A 22,782-nucleotide genomic window follows, 5' to 3' on the forward strand; every position below is an offset into this window, starting at 1 on the left:
TCACTGTAGTGTGTTGTCCATCAAATGTTAAAAAGATGGAAATTGTTTTTATAGCTCCCTACGTTTTTGTTCTTTGAAAAAATTCTAGTTAAAGAAAACAGAACTTTTTCAGTCTGAAAAACAGATTTAAAAAATAAATTCTGAACTTCGCTTCTTCATCTACGAAACTTCTCCGTAACTTCGATCCAAGCGATAAAAATTTTTAATTTTTGAAATGAGTATTAAACGCATTTAATTTTAATATAAATGATAAAATTATTACAATAATGCTTAATAATACGAGTAGAACAGAAATTCTATATTAAAAATCTTAAAATATAACATTTAGTATTAAATATATTGATTTTGTAAGAAAATTATACTTTATAAAAACCATTATTTTTATGTATAAGTCATTATTTATAAAACTCGTTAATTCATTAAAATGTTTAATTTGACTTGCATTTTACAATAAGACTTTTAACGCCGTGCAAATTCATAAAAGTAAAATCACAAATGAACAGAGTCAATGTATATTGGTTTGATGCGTTACGGCAACGCAATATATGGGAGGACTCGCTATGAAAGTTGGTCCCTATTTAGGTGACGGAAACTCCACGCGGCAAGCCCGTTTGTCAGACGCCAACTCATGACCAATAATCAGTATTCAGTGCTTTTATCCACGCTACATGGTCACCTACAATTAGCTTACGTTCATTAAGGACTGGCCTGATCCTCGATAGAACTGGCATGGGTGAGGAATAGCGAACGATGCTTGATAAATTGCGAACTGTGCATGGCAATTAAAATTGAAGACAAAGAGGACAGCTTGAAATCTACGTGTTACTAGCGTTTCTCTTAATGCATAAAAGTTCAAGCAACAGTATGGTGCCAGTGCAGTATGGATGGGAAAGTAAGACGACGTTCTGATTTTTGAAAACGTTTATTTTTTAATCGGATATTTTTTCGTGTTTTAAAGGAACTTTTTTCAAACTTTGGCGACAAAGTAGCTTTTTACGGTCAGGAAGTTAGATCGTCAAGAAATGTGTTCCAAAACATGAAAGAGAGTAAAGGTGACTGTTTCGACATCTTTATCTTCAATTTTAATTAACATGAAATTTTATCATCCATTCGAATTTTTATGTATGATAAATTATCCCGGATCTTCCGCAGCAGTAAGATATCATCTCATAGATTATGTGTGTATCAGAAAATCACAGCACTAAGGCCTGAAAGATGCTTCGTACCAGGATCGGCCGAAAGTTGAGGAACGTAGTAAAACATATCCAGCATTTCACTCACCTGAAAATTCACGAGGACAATCGCAGTTTTTTCAACCGGATCCAACAGCAGCCGCTACAACATGGAATCCGGTGGGAGCAATCGCTCCATCTGCAGTTGAAGTACCAGAGGCATAATATTTTTTTATTACCATAAGCACTCGTGAAATCCAGGCAGTCATAGCCCGGATTCGATCCCAGCCTTCTAAGTTGAACTAAGCTGTTCTTGTGGACCCGGACTGTCATACCGACAGATTATCATTTAACTGCATAACCATCTAACCCACTGGCGAGCAACCTTTTTAAGTATTCGTTCCAAAATCACAAATCTATGATGCAGAATTTTCTCACGCACAAACAGAAATTTTTGGGAGCATTATTATTATTTGATATATTTCAAGTATTGAGAAAACCCTTCCAAATAATCAAATGCACTTTAGAAACCCGATAAATTCTTTACGAAACACGAAAAAATACATAAAATGATGGTAAAAAATTACTCCACGTTTTCCCGTTCAGTTGTTGCACCATTGTTTGGTGAAAACCTTATAAGTCAGTATATCACAGAAGAGATAGATGTCTTGGCTATATATTTCAATTTCTTATTACTTATTATTACTAAAACGGTTGATAGTGTTTGTTTCTTTATTACATTTTTATTTAGTATCCCTCTACTCATAAAATTGTATTCTATCAAGTAAAAATATATGTTGGATATTTATTTTTCAAAGTTAGCCTTGAGTTGCGTGCCGGAAAACAGTGGTTTGGCACGCATGCCAATGGTTGCCCCCCTCTGATCTAACCAATTAATTATAAAGATATCTATAAAGTTATATTATTTAAGTGAATTGAATCGTCTCTATATTTTATTGCTGTTGTATAGATTTGCATAATTAAAATATTAAATAAAATTTTAGTGTAATTTCATTGTACCTCACCTAAATAAATAAACTAAAAATTTATTTCTAAATGATAAAAATAAATTGATAAATTAATTTGAAAGAGAAAATTGAAAGCTGTCTTTGCAACTTTTATTGTTGTCATCTGATAAATTTCCATAATCTGTCATGAATTAATTATGAACAAATTGTATATTCCACTTTAAGTAGATAACCTATTCCTTTAGGAAAGATTTCATATTACTAGGCATACGATTATTACCTGTATTATTATTTTTATTATCATTAAAAATGTAGGCCATAAACAATATATTGTATTCATTATAATCTTCAGTTTTATCTTTATGAAATTTTTATATTTATTTTATTTCATTGTTTCAAAATTTTCTGATAAATCTTAGTTCAGTTCATTTTTTTAGCAATAATTCGAAAGAATCATTTTATCATTGAAAATAATCAATTTAAATTTTAAATATTATCATTGAAAATGTAGTATTGATTTTTATTTAATATCTACGCTTTATAAATATGCTATTTAAATGAAATTAATACAGTCATTTATTTTTACAGAAGCATTTTTATTCAAATTAATTAATTATTTATTATGTTTGTAAAATATTTTGATTCTAACAAGCGTATTAGTATTTAAATACAAAAGTTATACAAGTTGTTTCCAATTTTTATCATATTTATGCTTATGATTTTCATCTAACATTTTTCATATTTTATTTTAGATGAATCGTCTAATAAATTACTTTTTAATGAAAGAAATTTCTATCCTCTATTTAGAATGAAATACACAAAAATAATATTGTTTATGTTGATTTTATGGAGCTTTTTTCAGAGTATACATTGTGAAGCCGTTAAGTTGGCTTCGCATAAAAAACGTTCATCAATTGAATGCTCCTACGTGAATGCAGTCACAATGCAAGCAATTTCTGATAGACGATGGGGAATAACTTTCTCGTTGAGAAAAAAGAAAAGGCAATCGACTAGGCAGTTTTTTAGAAAAAGTATTTCAATAATTACGTCAATAAATGTCATTTAAACTTTTATCAGATAAAATATCAAACGTTACAACGGAATCACATAACATTAAATCAAATTATTCGAAAGGTATTTTATATATAAGTCTTTAAAATTTCTCATTTATTAAAGATAGATGATGATCTATAGTTATCATAGTTTATAAAAATACAGTTTTAATTGTTATGCTTAAGTCAAAGTTTTATACTGCACTTTTAAGCAGTGAGGTGTGAGAGTGAGGTTCTGTTTGTAGACAAGTTACGTTTGCCAACTGTTCACGGAAATATAATACTTAAAAATTATACTTTATTTGTTTTATGATAGTTTTTATCGTTGGCTTCTAGTATATAAAATATTTTATAGTTCATTCCAACATTCTTAATGTTATAATCCGCAATATCTTACTACTTAGAATGATAAAATCAGGGAACATATAAGTCTCAAGTAATGGAATGTCTCGATATGATACTTAGAATAACTCTTCTTATATTGTTACTCGTGTCACGCATTTCTATCGGTCACACTTCCTCAATGAGGTTATTCGTACCGCAGTTTTTTCTATAATGTGAAATTATTGTTGTTTGATTTTTGAATTTGAAATTTTGTGAAAATCAACGGTTATATTGATAGCACTTGCTAGTTCACGTTGCTAATAAATAACATAAATAAGAAATTGATATATTTAGGATTTTTTAAAATTTGTGATTTTTTGTACTCTCTTCGTGATATTTTTATATTAAGAAATGTGTAGCACTACTAAAATAATATAGAAAATATTCCAAATTTGTTTCGTTTTATCTTAGCCTTACACCTTCATCATAATCACTCTTATGCAGGCGTAAAATACTGTATATGTTTCAGTATATTCACTTATCTACCTTGCAGCGAATAGAAAAAAGTTGAATTAATTATAATAATAAACGAGCAATTATTTTTAATCATATTTTTTAATTCATTTAATTTAAAATATATGCTCTCCACCTTCAAATTAGCAGTGTCTTGCCCCTGTACATCATACTTTTCCTTTAGCAATCGAGTCGTGCCGGACATCTATCTAACTCCTTTCAGGGGAATTTTTGAATTGAAATAACGTGACTTTCAATGGACCTAAGGTTTCCATATCTGGTCTCGTCTTTCATTTATCTAACTCCGTTTTCGAGATTAAAGAAAGACAGACGGACGGACGACGTTGAGAATTAATAGGTCTACAATTTTTTCAAATTGCAGCCCAATAAAATAGTTTTTCTAGTATTAATTTTTGATTAATGTACATTATTGTGAATTTTATATTTATCGAAGTAAAACACAAATATTAATTTAACGTAAATGCTTTACGTTTTTCAATTGATAAATTTTCACAATTTTCTTATTTAATAAATTATTAGTAAAATAAAATTTAATAAAATATTGGTTATCTATGATTTTCCAAATTAAATTTTAATATAAAAGTTCAATTTCAAGTTTTATTTTTACATAAAAATAAAATTAAATATTACTTTTAGAAACAGTCAATAAAACTTTTAACTGGGGGAAAAAGTTAATAACTTTTAAACACGGTACAATAAAAACTTTATGTAGTATTAATTCAGTAATGTTTAATGTAAGTAAATATTTTCATGGATCAGTAAAGGATTATTCTATTCTGTCATAATAATAACAATAAAATAATATTCTCTACAGGAATAGGTTCTTTCGAGTCATTCTGTAGATTATTAATATTTCTTCTGAAATCCATCTAATGGATAAAAATGTTTGATGCGAAAGTACGGATCTACACAATTCTATGTGGATTTACCAGTGACTATTGTATCGTATCTTGGGAGATAAACCTCAATTTCTTTCGATATCTTTAAAAGGCCGAAGATGGTTCTTATCCGATAAAAGGACATTATTATTATCCTCTTGTTTGGATCACTATTTTTTAAAATATAGAAGCGTTGAAAAATGCGTATAAACACTCTTCGTGTAGGAAGATTTGCTTTTATATTTTTATTTTTGTTGTTATATTAACTTTTTTGTGATAACCTAACTAGTTACTTAAATTTTATGGCTTATCACACCACAAAATTTAAGTTGAAAAACTTATCACAAAGTTATCACAAAAAGTTAATGTAACTAAAGGGCAAAAAGCAGTGAACAATATATATCAAATATCTTTTGAATTGTATCGGCTTTAAACTTTTCGATTATAATTTCCTCGCTATTCTGTATAATTTTACAAGGAATTATATTACATGTGTGTAATTAACTCTTAATAATAAATAATAGTAATAATCAATAGTTATAGTAGTTATCTTATAATCATTTATCATTCTTTCTGTCCTCTTGTCAGATGAAAATTATACATATTTGCCATTATATTCTTTTTTAAAAAAATAATTTTATGTTATTAGAATATTGTATTTTGGAATTAGTAAGATTACTTTTTAAAATGGCTGAACACTTTTAAACTTTTACAATTTGATATCTTTGCATCAACTGACAATTTTTTTTTAAATTAATGTCTGGTATAGAAAGATACACAGCTAATTTATTTTAAAAAATATCATTCGATTTAATTTTATGAATTCTCATGTCTGGTTAAAAGATTTTACTTACTTTCAGTCATATTTCATAAGTGTAATTTCTGATATATTTCTGAATCATTGAAGATTGAAGTTCATTACAACTTAAAATTATATCATTGTTCTTTCAAATCAAATTTATACTTATGTTGATAAAACATTTTCTGAATAATCTAAATTATTTAATGATTTTTCAGTTCCTGTTGTACTGTATCTTCTGTAGAACAGACATTAAAAAGTCATTAAATTATTTATATACTTTGTTTTCTACCTTCATATCTGAGAAATTCTTTCGGAATTTCAGAGATTTAAGAAGAATTTTATATCCTTTTTTTCTGATTTTTTTTCATTTAGTTTTGTTGTTTATTGTTTTACTTCGATATTTATTTTATTGTATTACTCGCTTTATTTATCTCTTACCAATTGAATTGTATTGTTTGTAAGAGTTTCTGTCCTTAAATCAATAAAACTCACCCGTCTATCCACCAATTTACTGTACTTTTTTTTTTTTGTAAATTCAAAAATTCGAAAGTAAGAAATTATTTTAAAAAATAATTAAATACGTTTTAATTCGCTAAAATGTCAAAACTTTTCTCATAATTTTTTTCAAGTTGTTAACCAGTAAAAATCGATGAAATACAAGGAAACAAAAGAATGAAATAAATCAAAGTTTGTTTTAAACTTTAAGCCCATTCTAAAATCTCTTAGAACTTCGAGGAATCGTTTCATCAGTCATTTTTATTTAACGCAAATAAAAAACAAAATAAAAAAAGGCAATGTCAACTTAAATAAGATTAATCAAGGAGATTTATTTCAGCATCCAGTCCTCGAAGGACATATCTTTCCTATTTATTGACATATAATGTTTATGGGATTAAACTTTAGAAGAAATAATCGAGAATCTGTATTAAAGGAAACCTCACTTTTTTTACTTTTAAGTCTATCAAAGTGATTTTATGGCCTTAGGTTCACTAGACTTTAATGCACTTCAATCGATTGCTAATCCCATACATCAATCTCGTTTTTTTCTTTCAAAGATAACTTTTTCGCTTTGCAATTTCAATTTATACTTTATTTTACGCGGTTATGAGTAATTAAAACGGAAAAATAGAATATTTCGAAAATTTAGTAGGTTTGAATGCAGTAATATTACCATAAATATTGCTGGCGATGAAACTCTGCCTATCAGCCTAAGAAACTATCAAACATTGTTGGAAGGTAATGAAGTCACTCAGTGGAATAGCTGGTTCTCTTCGATCTTAATCCAATCGAAAAATCTATAACAAGCCATGAAGCGACAAACGAACCAGAACATTTCCAGACGAGAATGTTACTAATTGAAACCTTAATAGAAAGTCGAAGTTGTGTTATAATAAATTATTGTGGAGACTTCAATGTAAACGATGTTTAAGCGATATTACTTAATTAACAATTTCTTAATAAGCACTAATTAACATCACTGGTTATTTCAGTAAGGATGGAATGCATTCATCGTTGCGATAATTGCTTAATTTCTAAATCTAATTTATAGGATGAAAAATTTACATAATTTATTTTTCGATTGATTATATTTTTAATCAGTAATATTTTGTTTCTTTACTTAAATATATTTTAAAATTTATTCTATATTTACTATTAAATTGAATACAGTTATTTTTAATTTATTTTAATACTTTTGAATTTTATAAATTGGTTCTGTAAAATTTTCTTAACGTGAGAAAAATAAATAAAAAACTGTATATATACATACACATACAGATTTTTATTTATTTGCGTACATATATACAGTATATTATTGTTATAATTTAATTAATTACTTGTAAAATTACGTGCTCTTAAATGAAACAAATCCTGTATAATTTAATTTAAACTTTATTTTAACTAAAGTTTGTATTAAATTAATAAAAACATTATTTTTCTGAAGAATTTATTTTCTTTTTTTCTAAATTACATCACGGTGGATTTGATTATGATAAAAAAAATTATCAAAATGACTTAGCAGATTAACCTGCCATCAATCATGATTTATATCACATATTTTAATGAAAAATTCTGCATTTTGATGTGTATATCGGATTACTGAAATTTTTTACAATATATTGATACATATTTTTTATTTTACGTATTTATGAGAAATTGCAACCATTTGTATACATTATTTCTATAATATACAAATAGCAAAAGGTTATTTAAATAGGCAATAAATAGTATAAATGAAATATACGAATTATTTTATAAAGCGAAATAACTGTTAAATGCTATTAGAGCAGATTCATAAATATTATGCTAAAAACAATTTTATAAATGAGATTTTTATAAAGACCAATTTCATTTAAATGAATGTTATTTGCTTCTTTTGATCAAGTTCGTTGTTTTTTCATCCGAAATATCCTAAAAGTGTAAATCAATAAATATTTAACAGCTCCATTTATATTTTTCAGATCAAAATGATTTAAACCGGAAATATATTTAAAATATACATGAAAACTTAAAAGAGTTGGTAGATTATTTTTGATAAAATGGAAAATTTTTATTTACAATGGAAAAATTTTCGTTTAAAATTTCGATCACATTTGACTTCGGTCAGCTATAAAGTAGATCCTACTGAATGATAAGAGTCTTTCTTCGGTCGAACCTATTCTATTTTTGAAACATTACAACCCCCAGGATTGTCGTCTATTCGAATTTTATTGTTCTAGGGAAAAACATCTAGTCTCTGGTATCATCTGTGATCTCCTCCTATCACGACCTAAAATACCATTGTAACGCAACACATCACTTCACATAAGATTCCTATTTCGTGAATCAAAACGTCTACTCCCATGCACATCGTATTAAATACACTATAATGTTTTCAGTTTTTTAATTCTTTTTTATATAATATTCTAAATTTCAAACATTATATTCCCTTAAAAAGATGGTAAGTTGAATTATGGAGAACTCTTGTACAGTATAAATAATATTCCTTCGTTATACAATTAATTACATATATACATTTTTTTAATTATTATATTTAATTAATTCTCTTATGTTAAATTGGTAGAGTTGTGATTAAAATTTACGAGAAGTTATGTTAAATTTATACAGTTTCATTATCAGAATGCGACCGGATGTATATTAGTAATCCAGATGGGCCAAAGAATGGAACTTTTAACGCTCCTTCGTTCAAAATTCAAGAAGATCATTCTCGTCAATGCGTCTATACATTTATTGCAGCTGAAAACGAAAGAGTTCGGATACAATTTACTGAATTCGACTTGCGGGGTCAACCTCCAGAGTAAGTAAATGTAAATAAGAGAAATCTTTCAAGAAGAATCTATTGTATATTTTGAAATACTTGACTTAAGTCAACTGAAAACATTCTACTATTGTGAATGGAGCATGAATATTATTTATTTTATAAGTCGAGTTACAATAGTAACAATCGCTGTATTTAGATATATATTTAGATTATCCATTATTTATACAATTTATGAATGATTTTTTAATTTTTTTCGGAAATCATTTCCACTATTTTAAAATCAAATTTGATTAAATTATTGTTTTTCGTGAAACTAATTAATTAGCTTATTACTTACAAAAATATTAAAAGGAATTGATAAAAATAATCAAAAGTGTTATTAAATTACAATTTTTTTATTCACATTGCACCTATTTGTGCGATATATTTTACATTTTGGATGAATATATTTCATTTATGTGATATATCTCTTGCATCATGGATGGAAATGCGTATTAGGCTTATATATAGAACTTAAACCTCGTTTAAACTTTGTTTTAATATTCTGATTACCGTTTATTTATTAATCAATCATTCTGTTTACGAACACAAACAATGAACATTTCCATTATGCATAACTTACATTAAAGTACGATTTTAGATGAATGCATAATATTGTTTATAGGCACATTAATTTCCAGCCAGGATTATTAGATTATGTAACATATGATATGTGCATATATAATATCGAAATGAGAATTATCTGAATTTGGAAATTATTAATATATATATATATATAAATTAATAAATATTTGATCACATTAATAATATATACATATATCACAATATGAAAATGTTAGAAGATAAATCACAATCGCCGCAGTATAATGTAATTTTTGTAAAATGATGAATGATATATTTATATTTCATTTTATTTTTCTTTTTTGATAAAGTTTGAAATGCGTTTTAGAAACATATATTATTCATATAAACAACAGAAAAGATTTATGAGATATTAATTCTAGATTATAAATTGCGGTAAATGGTTTATCGATATAGAGAATAATGTGTATTGATGGGAAATGATTTTAATCTTTCATGTTAATGTAGTATTTTTAATGATAAAGTTCAGTAAAAATTCTTAAATATTCCGAAATGATCACTAATAAAAGACAAGAATTTTATGATAAAGAAAAATTCGTTGTATTCTTAATTAATTTTTACATTTGATAAAAGTTTTGTTACAAAAATACATCCAGATTTCTCACCCACATTAGTCCGTAATAGTTAATTAGCTGCGAAGCGTGTGATGCTGCTATTTGTTAAATGCATCGATACCATCAATCATGCTATTGCTGTATCATCAAAGTATCGCTAAGATAACGTGGTACTGTAATCTTTTTCTTTTCTTTATCGTTATTCAGATAGTAATTACTTTCATTTCATGCCAGAAGAATTTATGCATCTGCTCCATGATTGATCTATCAATATAAAGGGATTTCTTTAAAATAAAAATCTAAACTTTAAATGACACGGCGATTACTTTTTCTAAGTTTTTTTCCCCCCTTTATTATAAAATTGCAAAATTGTAAGCCGGTCAAAATGAAACTGTACTGTTAAATTAAAAAAAAAGTAGTTGCAGTATCGTTGCTAAAAAGTATAGAATTAAGAATCGCCGTGAATAAAATGTACAGTATCTATACTAAAGTGTTAAAATTAACCAAGTTTTTACCGTCATAGATGCAACTATGAATACATAGATCTGTACATGGAAGTGGAGGATCCGTCGATTGATCTCATCGATACTCCTTTTGGTGGCAGGATCTGTGGCAAGAATTTGCCAACCACTAGAATTTCCATGTACCAGACATTCGTTATGTCGTTCTATACGGAGGATACCGAAGTCAACAGTAACATTTTTGGAGGGATTTACGATTTTATAGATGCTAGTATGTATACTGTTTAAAGTAATAAAATGGATAAATTACATAAAATATGCTAATTGACCGTTTCTGAAATTTTAGCTCAATTCGTTGTTGGAACGCCAACTCCCAATACAGTTTGCAGTTTCACCGTGTATAGCGACCGCAAAAGGGAAGGGGAATTTTTATCCCCTACTTATCCTGGTGTATATCCTAAACATTTGAATTGTGAATATAAATTTATTGGCAGGAAAAATCAGAGAGTACGACTAGAGTTTATGGATTTCGATCTTTTTTATGGCGGTTCGCAGTAAGTATTTCTTTTCTTAGTTTTTCTTAAAATTTCATTAATTTTCTTTTTTTTTTAAGATTTTATCGAAACATGACATGAAGTAATATGAATTTTAAAAATAATTTTCAAAATAAAAATGAAAATAACTAGTGTTTCCCCTTCGAAAACTTTTGTTATAAACAATAAGACTGCATTATTTATATCCATGATTTGAATATATCATCCTGAAGTATTTTCGTATGATTTGTTTAGATGGGTGATTTTTTAAATTTAACTCTCAATATTTTCTCGTTGAACACGTTCTACTGATTATCATAAATTTGGGGTAAACAAATGGCCTCGATCCAACTCTGAATATAAATACGACATGCAAATTTAGTTTTCCAATACTTTTTCAAAGTTCTCGACAAGCAAAACACTTATCCGAAATAAAATCAGAATTTTTGGTCAAACAATAATGTACAAATCAAATTGTAAGTTTTTGACATCCAAAACATTTCAATCGTTTGAAAAATATCTATAGTATTAGGATATATTTTTTTAAAAATATTATTCATTAATCTTCAGAAATAAGATTTAATTTATCTATGTTTAAGTAACTTTAATAAGTTCTAATATAAATTTATAAATTAGAACGCAGTTTATTTAAAAAATAAAAGAAAATAGCCGATAGTTTTTAAAATAATTCTGGGACTTTGTTCATTAAGGGCCGATGTTTGAGGGTATTCGGCAACGCAACAAGACAACAAATGGGCGATCTGCTTCCCAGAACTTCATATAGAAAACTGATTCCCTATTTAGATTTTAAACACATGAAGAAAACTCGGAAAGCTTCGCATGTCAGATCCGTTGATGAGGCACGATAACTCGCTACCAACTACTAGTGTTTAGTGGTTTTAATCCACTCGGGCACTGGTGGAACTAAGGGCGAATGTCACAAAAATATTTTTCAGAAAAGCCCGAAAACTAATTTTCATGGTATATGCTAATTATAACTCACTAACATTGGACATCCTACCTTTGAAAATAATTTTAAATCTTAACTATTGAGATTTGAACACCGCTGGATAGCTTGTTCACAGTTTACTAAAGGCACAAAAAAATATGAAATCAGCCCTTAGTGAATGAAGTTCCAGAATTAGGCTTTTTATACAGTAATTATATCGGATGAATTAAATCTAATTTCTTAACCTTTCTCATTTATTTAATTACATCGAAGGATTACGATTTTAATCCTGAGTCTTTTTTTTTATAAAACTGCATTTTAAATTAATTTCATTGAAATCATTTTGGAAATGCACTTCAGTTCAGCAAATAAAAGTGAGCAAAATAGAATAAAACAAAAAGATTTTTTTATTTCAAAGATATAATATTCTATTTTTATTACTATTAAATAAATATACCGTAATTAAAATTTAATTTTTTTTTATTTTTCATTAATATTTTCAAAGATTATAATCTTATTTAAGAATTAAATCGAAGCTAGATTTATTCAATTTTGAGGGATTGATTAATATAAAAATTAAAAATTTCAATATTTGTATTTTAAATTATATAATATATTAAGAGGTTAAATAAAAATATATTAAGAGCTTATGTCGGAAAATTAATATATCGGTTAAACAATAATAACTATGTTTTAAGATACAAATTAATCGTTAGTGAATGTTGTTCTTTAATCAAAATATAAAATAATTTATATACAGTATATGAGGATATATAGGCCTATAGTTTATTATATAAAAGTATTGATTTCTTTACAGTTGTCCGTTCGATTACATGAAGATCTACGATGGTGATTCCGGTGAAGACATGCTTATTGGAACGTATTGTGGTCAACAACGTAATTTAGTGGTGTACTCATCTACGGAAAATTTGTATGTTCAGTTCATTACTCTGAAAAGGACAGCACAAGCGGCTAATCGTGGGTTTTCAGCTTGGTTTGAATTTAGTGAGAGATTTGTTAGCTTAGGTAGGTCAGAATTATCATAATCCTATCGTAGCTATAGATACAATCATTTATTCTACATAACAAATTAATTGTTTTAAAAAATTATTTGTAGATTTTATTGGAAAAAACGATGGTGAACATATTCGCGGAACAGGTAATTTTTCTTTTAGTTTCTTTCGTTAATAAAAATTGACAACGGGGTAAAACTGTTGACTTGTTAAATTTAACATGGTGATTTATAGTTTAAAACGCGTAAAATTGATCTTTGCCTAACCTAATTATGCTTTAATAAGTTGTAACTCATAAAACGTTGTATTAGGGAAAGAGTACTTTAAAAGTCTGTATAAAAATGCCTAGTATCGAGTTGTTATTTATAGTTTTATGTTTTCTTGTCACGTAGAAGCAATTTTACATTATATCGATTACCTTTTAATGACTCTCATCTTGAATTATGATAACTTAAAGGGTTAACTGATTATTATTATTATTTTTTTTTATTTGTTCAAAAGCAAGTTTCTAGAAATTAATGATAAGGTATTGTTAATTTATTTTTAAATTATGTATAATATTATTTAAAGTTTTATAATTAATGTATCTAAATAAAATTTGTTGAATCAATCCAACAAAGTAGCCTGATTCGAAGATGTAAGTTTTAAAATTATATTGTAATTAAACATTTTATTTAAAAAAAGTTATAAAATTGATATCTGACAATCGTAATTAATACAGAATTAAATTCAGAAATTAATTATGTATGTTTTGATTATGTTTTTAAATATAGATTTTCCCCAAGTTTCATTTTCTTTCCGTTAATTTCAGATGAGACAAGATAACATATTGAAAGAAAATGTAATTTTTTTGACAATTGAAACAATTAATTAATGATTTTTAGTTTGTATAAATCAAAGTTATATATAAAATCTTTGGATAAAATGTAAAAATAGTTCTTTTTCCTCTTGCAGTCGATGCCTTTATTTAAAACTATTATGGATATTTTTAATACTACTTTTTTTTTCTTTTAATCTTCATGGAACACTAGATTACAATTTCTAGCTTTCTTTTATTATTCATAGTCCTGTATTTTAATAATGTATTACACAATATAATGAGTTATAACTCTACTCAGTTTTAGGATATATAATACAGTTTTATATATTTTTCGCTCGATGAAAAACTGGAAATAGCAATAGGAAATAAATTGTTTATTAATAAGTTATTTCAGCATAATTAAAATTAAAAATAGTCTATAATATTAAAATACGTTTTAATCTTATTGATGAACACTTCTCTAAATAAATGAAATGATATATCATACTAGATTTATATTTAATATAATAATAATATTCTTCTTATTATTTAAAATGAATTATATTAGTATAAAAAGAATAAAAATTTTATTAAAATGTGTCTTAAAATTTCATTTTCAGAATGCGATCAAAAAATTTTAAGCAAGAAAAATTCTGAAGGATACGTTTATTCACCCAATTATCCATATCCTTATCATCCTAACACTGTATGTCGTTATTACATCTATGGTTTACAAGATACCCAGAATTTAGAAAAAGTTAAACTGGATTTTGAAAAGTTTGAAATCTCAAGTAACGATAATGAGTTAGTTTTCTTTTATCTGAACTTTTTCTAACATTAATAGTACATTTGGCTTTAATTATTCCTCCTTTTATCAGTAGTAGAATACCATTAGCATTGATGGTTTTAAACAAAATTAATGGTTCATCCAATAATTAATGGTTCATTTATTACTAATTTACTCACCACGCTCTTGTTTTTCCCTCCTATTTGTTGAAATTATTTTAACAAAGCCTCCATAATTTTTTTTTTTTTTTTTTTTTTAGGATTTAAGCAAAGAAGAGTAACTATTTATTTTATTAAAAGAAAAATTCATATTTTTAATATTTCAATCTGAAATAATATTTTCTATTGAAACGAAAATAAAATTCTTAATTTCTAGTTAAAAACATATTTTAATCATTCATCTTAATTAATCGATTTATATATTATAAATTTTTGTTAAAATAATTATTTTTTGAAATTAATATCAGATTAGAAAAAAAAAAAAAGCTTTAATAATACGATTTTAAAGTTAAGATTTTAATGATAATTTTAGGCAAGAATTGGATTACAATCGATGTATTGTGAGTGCTTTGTGAGCTTCTGTATTACTAAAGTAGGATTTCCCAATGTAGATGATGACTCCCAAAGGAGAAGTATATAACAGGCAACTCTTTACACGCGTGATAGCTTTGAATTGGCCAAGTAAGAACTAGCTGCAGGGCTTGCATCGTTGGTATTTATTTTTCCTATGACGTCGCATGTCAAGTCACTCTCCTCCAATGGAAGGTCTTAAAAAAACTTTTTCGTTATCCCTGATTAAGGGTATTATATTATGTAATAACCTTTAGAGTTGAAATAACTTTTAAAAGTAATTTCAGGAAAATGGATCCAAGTTTTACAAACAAAAGAGTTATTGATTATCAGAAAGAATAAAAGACATAAAAGATGTTTGGTTTTTTTTGTGTACTAAAATATCACTTTACACAGAACTGCATTTATTATGTTTACCATATTTTGACGTTAGATCATCAATCTCTTTTAAGTGTCGATTGTGATCCGAAACGTGCCTAAAATTCTTGGAATTATTTTAAATTTTGGATTTAATCACTTTTCTTGTCGAAAAACAAATAGATGCGATCCTTTTCGTTCATTAATTTCTAACCATTTTATTTTGAAAACATTAAAAATGATTAAAATATAAAATTACCTAAAATAGAATTCATCAATTAATTTTTTGTCACCGAATCAAATTTAGAAGATTTAATTAAAAACACAGAATTAATTTTTAATTTAATTAATATGCTATCATATTAAAATGTAATTATTAAGTATTTTGGAAATTTTTATTAATAAATTAGATAACAATTTCTATCATCTAATATCTATCTTTCTATGTTAGTCAGGACTTATATAATTTATATAAGCCTATTTACATTCTTTGTATAAAAATTTATAATAAATTTCTCTAGATGTGTAATATATTTATCTAGCTAATTTTATTAATATATATAATGGAATCTTTTTAACAGAATTAATTTTGAATCATAGTACAAATATTATAGAACTGGATGGCTTCTATATTATAAACATACAATTGAATATATTTTGATAATGAAAAATTAGTTTCAAGGTAGAAATGCACAAGATATTTTAATATATATAAAATATATATCGTTTTATACCGGTCCATGCGCCACATTATTTTTTCACATTACTTGTATTCCATAGTTTATTAATTTTCACAATATAGGTATAGAGAGTAATAAAACACAGTACAGCAGACTAAGGAGGAACTGAACGGGTACAAAATAAATATGTTACATATAATATATTGTTTAATTTAATTTAATTTTTTTAATTCTTGCCAGTGGGAGGTGTTAAATTACCCCCAAAAGATCCTCTTTATAAAACCAACTTCGTTTTATAAAGAGATATAATTAAAATTTTTATAACGAAACTTAATGCAAGTCTTGCAAATAAACTTATATATAGAAATTATTTTAATATTTTCTCCTTATTTTATTATTTATTACTAAAATATATCTTATTTTTGTTTATTTTTCATGTATGAGTATACTATTAAGATTAAAAAATATCTTGGTGTATGAGATTTTCTATAAATATAATAATGTATAATATATAATATACAGTATTTGAATTTATTCAGTACATAATGTCAGATTATAATATTTCTTAGTATTTTATATATATAAAGACAATTTTTTTAATTATTTTAATGAATATTTTACTGACAGATGCACAAATGGTCACTTGAAACTTTATTTGCAAGGGCAAGAAGAAAGATATGCTTTTGAAGAATTTGATCATATGCTTTGTGGACTGGAGACACCAGCAGCAGTTATCTCGGAAGGACCGCGTTTAGTTATGGTATTTAATAGTGGATCTTCTCAAGGGATTTTTAAAGCTAAATATAATTTTGAGACAGGTACTATATTCTTAAATAAGACGAATTGTTAAATTATTTTAATTATATTTGCAGAGAAAATATATTAGTAACATTACTTATAGTCACTGTAATACATTATATTAAGTTTATTTAAATATATTATTAAAATTTATATTATATTATATGTTAATCTATTTAAGTATGTGATTTTTTTACTCTCCTGACTGTTATATATAACAGAGGGAAAATATGGCAATCGGTCAAAAAATGACCCCTTCAAACTTATCTTTACCCTCAAAATTAAGCTTTTGCTTTTTGCCGTTCTATAATAATTAAATATAATTTTTTTTAAAAAATAAAATATTATAACAGATGGCGCCACACACAATTTTAAATCTTTTGCCGGGAAAGTTACGCAACTCGTTGCCGGACTTTTTAAGTATACTGATGTTAGATTTTCTACGATATTAAACCATTGTATAAAATGTAGCACAGTATTAACATTATTATTGCATGAAATGTCGTGGTTTTATTAAAAATGAGATAATGAATACTTTTGTATTGTAATTAAAATTTAATATTTTGTTATTAATTAAAATTGAGTTTATAGTAATGGTTTATGAATTAAACTGACGAGTGAGATAAAATAGAGATTATCATGATTACTATTTTGTTAATTTAATATTCATAAAGTATTGTATTTTGATGACTCAACGCTTCTTACATCATTAATTAAACCACTAACATTGATAAACTATAACTGTCACTAGTCATTTTTGAAAAACGCAAAATTTTTCAAATTTATCAATAGATGGCACCACAACTAAAACATCTTTCTGAAACCCTGAATGTCAACTAAATGCAATTGTAGCGTTTATCAGTTATTGCCAGAAAATTTTTATCAGTATACTGCTTATTGAGAAGAAAAACAATTATCATCGTAGTGAACCGTCTACTAAGATGTCAAAACTATGTTTAAAACATTTTTAATCCCTTTAATGACTCATTTTTACATTTACTAGTCAATTTTCGGTCTTCCTTCACGTTAAACACGTCGGTCTAAGAAAAGAAAGTGCCTGTCGATTCGTAAAAATCCGAAATATTCCGAGAATTAGAGTACAGATTTAAAAAATGTGGAAGTGTGCAGAAAATTCAATGAAAGTATAATCGTATAATCTTTAAAACAATCATCAATATTAGAGCTTACAAGTAAAAACAACATCTAAGTGTGATTCAGATGTTTTTTCCCCCTGATCATGTAGAGTATGAAATTTAAATTACACTACAGAATTCGACTGTAATATGAGGCTAATAGCGCGACTTTTGATATGTAATTCTAAAATGAACTAAATGTTAATTTGATCATTAATAAAATTATGATATTTAAAAAGATTACTGAAGACGCTTTTATTTTAAAGTCAAATCGAAATTAGAATAGATATCCTTGAATTAGATTGAAAAAGATGCTTTTGAAGATTCTTATTGAATATTTATTTTATATCATTGTATTGATGTATTTAAACATAATATTGTAATCAGTGTCGTAACTAGCCATTCCTGTGCCCTGTGCAATAATTTACATTTAGGTCCCTTAACTAATTAGGTTTGGGAAATTAATAAAACAAATACACGTATTTTGGGTCCCCCTTCTAAGTGGGCCCGGTGCGGATGCACCTGTTGCACCTGCCTAGTTACGGCACTGATTGTAATGGAAATGTTATTTTGTTTTTAATGAAAGTTTATTGTTGATTCTGAAAGTATTTTTATTTTCTCTAGAGCAGTGTTTTCCAACCTTTTTTGTGCTATGCCCCACCTAAGCCTTTCTAAAATTCTTATGCCCCCAACATATATGTTGAACTCTTTTGGAAGGTCGCTTGTTGTCATGTTCGTTGAAGTTTTTCTTGCACTTAATTGCCACACTGTTTTATCATAACCACGATAAAACCCAATCCTTTCATCAAAGTCTCTTGCACTTTCCATCATTGCCAAACGCAATCTGGAACACCACAACTCACGTCTGCCCACCTTGAGGTCTGGGCAAAGAATGTCCTTTCTCCTCTTTCACCGGCCTCAGGCCCTCGTTCATCTCTCTGTTCTCAGTGGTTCCCAGAATTGTTAATCCCACCCCAAGGGAAAAGGGTTATAAAGGAAAATTCTGGAAGGAAACAAAGAAAATTAAAACTAACTTAAATCAATATTTACAATAAATATGGAATACAGCGGCTATATGATTAACTTAAACTCTGGACAAGTCCATTTTCAAATTGCCCCTCTTAACAATCAAATTGCCCTCCTGTGGGACATGGGCCCCATGTTGGGAAATACTGCTCTAGAGTCTGTGGTTCTGAAGTAAGCAGGAAAAGAAATAAATAACAATTATCCCATTGTCCATGATTATTTTTTAAGCTGAAAAGTGCCCTAGACATTAATCTTTCTTTGTGTTCTCTTTTGGGATTCTTTAAATTATTTTGTTTCCTTTTGTTTTGTGATTCTATGGCTTGAAAAACATTTTAATGTATTTGACGAGTTTTAGATGTAAGTTGTCACTAATCAGTTTCAGGTATAACATCATCTAACAACACAGGTCTTTCTGTTATAATTTTTAATAACAAGACATGTTGTTGGCTGAATGTTATTCCTGAGATCCGTTGATTAAATGAGGTTATATGCATAGTTCCTGTTTATAAATAATTTTATAAGCTGTCATGCTAATGTAGAAATTTCTCCCTACCTTTTCTTTAGCATAATAGCATCATCTTTGTAGATGATCTTTTCTTAGTGATTAGATTTATAGAAAATGAAATACCTTTCAAATGGAAATAAGAAAAACTGGAAATGTAATATTGCATGATCTGATTTTATTTGTTACTTATTTTTGTTTGTATAGATGAGAAATTTATCTAATGAATTCAAACACCATATCAAATTTTTATACCTGAATTCTCTCATGTGAAATTCAGTAAATGAATTCAGCAGATATTCCATTGTGGTATTTCTTAATCTCATTAAGCTATTATGTTGGAAATACAAGATAGAATTCAGTAATCTTTTTTCTATTCTATATTAGATTTATCATGGCTGAACTTCGAATTTTAGAAGAATTTATGTCATTGTCTAATCAGTATCAGTGTCTGTATTCATTTTGTGTCTATTATATGATTAATTAAATTTTATTCCAGTTTTATTTCATGCTTTGTATTTTTACTCTGAGGTTGATACTGTTAGAATCTTTCAACTATATGATTTATCATTTATATGTTATGTATCTGTCTGTGAATATAAATATTATTAGTCTTTCATTTGCATAGCTCATTTTTATCATAGACATCTTATATTATAAATAAAGAATATTATTCTACTTCCATTTTGTTTTTACAATAGGAAATATATTTCAGGTTGATTCCTTATCTAATATTTTTATTTCGGCTGTTCTTTTACAAGAATAGTTTTATTCCAAGGAAAAGAACCAGAAAAAAGTTTACTATTTTATGATATTCTTAATTTATTTCTTATTACTATACTAAATACAACTAATAGTTATTACCAGGACCGGATTTACCAATCCAGGGGCCCTGGGCACAAATTCGGTGGGGACCCCCCTTTAAGAGTAGGCAAATTTGATGATTTAGAAAATTTACACAAAATACTGTACTTTCAACTAGATTTCAACTAGGAAGTTGTAAATTTCATTTAAAAATAAGGTTATTGTAAATTTCATTTAAAAATAAGGTTATTGTAAATATACATATATTTTATTGTGTAAAACTAATTATTTTAATTTAATTGAAAAATACCTATGTATAATTTTTTCTTGAAATTTTTCGATGTTTCATAGGTTTTTTCCCAGGTTTGGTTTTCTTTGCCTGTGGCCCTCATGATTAGGCCACACTAGGCTGTCGCAGTAATAGAAAAAAAAATTATGTTTAAACATAGTTTTGTGGTGGCCCTGGGCACTGGCCCCAAATGTCCTTATGTAAATCTGGCCCTGGTTATTACCATTGTTTATCTTTCTATTGGATCTTTTGTATTAACATATTTTTCTCTGGTACCTTTCTTGAAGAGAAACATCCCTATAATTAGTTTTACCAGATTTTCACAATGTCAAACCAGGACAGGTGACTGAAGCACTCCTCATATCTCCCCATTATTACAATTCAACATACTTAAATTTCATGCAACACAAAATTATGGCTTAAGACAAGAAAACAGTATGCATAACTTATAATAACTGACTCATGGCACATATTGTCCTATCTTTGCTTTATTTGACAAGATGATTGGAAAGCAGTAAGGCTGTCTTGGAGTAGGAAAGGGGAGGAACTGACAGTAATGCAGCCAGTGCTGTCTTTAGAACGTAAGGGGCCCTGGGCCAGAAGAATGTTGCGGGCCCCCCATGAAGAAACAGAATCAATACTAGATTACAGACCTAGGGGTCGCTGGTGTAGCTAGCATGGGTGAGACCAGTTACAGGTATTGTGCTATCACCCTTTAAACATATCCCAGAAAATCTGTTGACCTTTTTCTTTTTTTTTCTATTTTTTAGCCAGTGAGCTTTTTCACCCTATACTCAACACTTCACACTACGTGTTGGAGGAGTAATTTCAATCGTATTATTAATGGTTCCTTCATTTCAAGTAACCTATTTGTTTTCTTTGTAACTTTATTACTTTCGGATTCAGGGGCCCCTACGGTCTCGGGGCCCTGGGCCTGGGCCCTGTAGGCCCTCCCCTAAAGACGGCACTGAATGCAGCCACCACACTGGTGCTTGATGTTATGTTCAAGATATGTTATAGCCACCTCTCTTGGCTTAGGGTTCTATGAGAAAGTTGCTCCTCTATATTTCCAATTAATTTATATAAATTTTTGATACTTTTTCTCTAACTGAGACAAAATTATAAACTGGGATATTGGCAAGCCTACCTATGATATCCACTCTCTTTATCTTTAGGAATTATATTAGTAATGGTATTCTAAAAATTATTATTACAAAATATTTAATGAAAATCTGTATTTTTCTATCTTTATAGTAAGTTCTTCATAATCTGTCTAGTTTTAATTTATTATTTTCTTGCTTTTAACTGAAAGTAATAAATCATATTTCTGACTTAAAAATTTTGATAATATTGTCATTGTAATTTAATTATGTTTCTCTTAACAGATAAATTTTAAATTATTGTATAAGATACTAAATTAGTATCATTATTTTTATTTTAGATTACAAAATACCAGGTACTGCTAAACCAGATGGATCGTGTACATTTACTTATTTGAGCGAAAGTGATCAGACTGGTGAATTTAATTCACCTCGCTATCCTTCCAATTATCCATCCCATACAGAATGTGAATATGTTTTTCGTGGTAAACCGGAAGAACAAGTGAAATTTGTCTTCAATTATTTTCGCACAAGAACACAAAATGATGTCTCTGGATACAAGTAATGAATTATAAAATTTATAGGAACTGTAATTTTATTTCTTAAATTTTTATTTGATTCTTGTTTGTTTTGTATTTAAGTCATTCTCTATGATAAATAGATCTCTGTATGATAAAATATTTAAATTTAAATGTTTATCATATCAAGGAAGAGATATGAAAACATCCATATTACCAAAAGAAAAAGTTAAGGACTTAAGGGTTATCAACTTTATAGACTAAAAGCATCAAACTGCA

The 22,782-nt window shown here is 27.3% G+C and overlaps 1 protein-coding gene across 1 annotated transcript in view; it reads left to right on the forward strand.

The window, feature by feature from the left end:
* LOC136988818 (suppressor of lurcher protein 1-like) overlaps nt 1–22,782 on the forward strand; it is a 160,262-nt gene that overhangs the window by 103,927 nt on the left and 33,553 nt on the right. Inside the window, exons 5-12 of the mRNA XM_067286782.1 lie at nt 8,836–9,025; nt 10,709–10,917; nt 10,993–11,200; nt 12,946–13,154; nt 13,246–13,287; nt 14,561–14,744; nt 16,961–17,151; nt 22,327–22,546. Of these exons, the coding sequence (XP_067142883.1) occupies nt 8,836–9,025; nt 10,709–10,917; nt 10,993–11,200; nt 12,946–13,154; nt 13,246–13,287; nt 14,561–14,744; nt 16,961–17,151; nt 22,327–22,546 (1,453 nt within the window). The remainder of the gene's footprint in view (nt 1–8,835; nt 9,026–10,708; nt 10,918–10,992; nt 11,201–12,945; nt 13,155–13,245; nt 13,288–14,560; nt 14,745–16,960; nt 17,152–22,326; nt 22,547–22,782) is intronic.

The sequence above is a fragment of the Centruroides vittatus genome, unplaced genomic scaffold (assembly GCF_030686945.1).
Source record: "Centruroides vittatus isolate TY-2023 unplaced genomic scaffold, ASM3068694v2 scaffold_386, whole genome shotgun sequence".
Lineage (NCBI taxonomy): Eukaryota > Metazoa > Arthropoda > Arachnida > Scorpiones > Buthidae > Centruroides > Centruroides vittatus.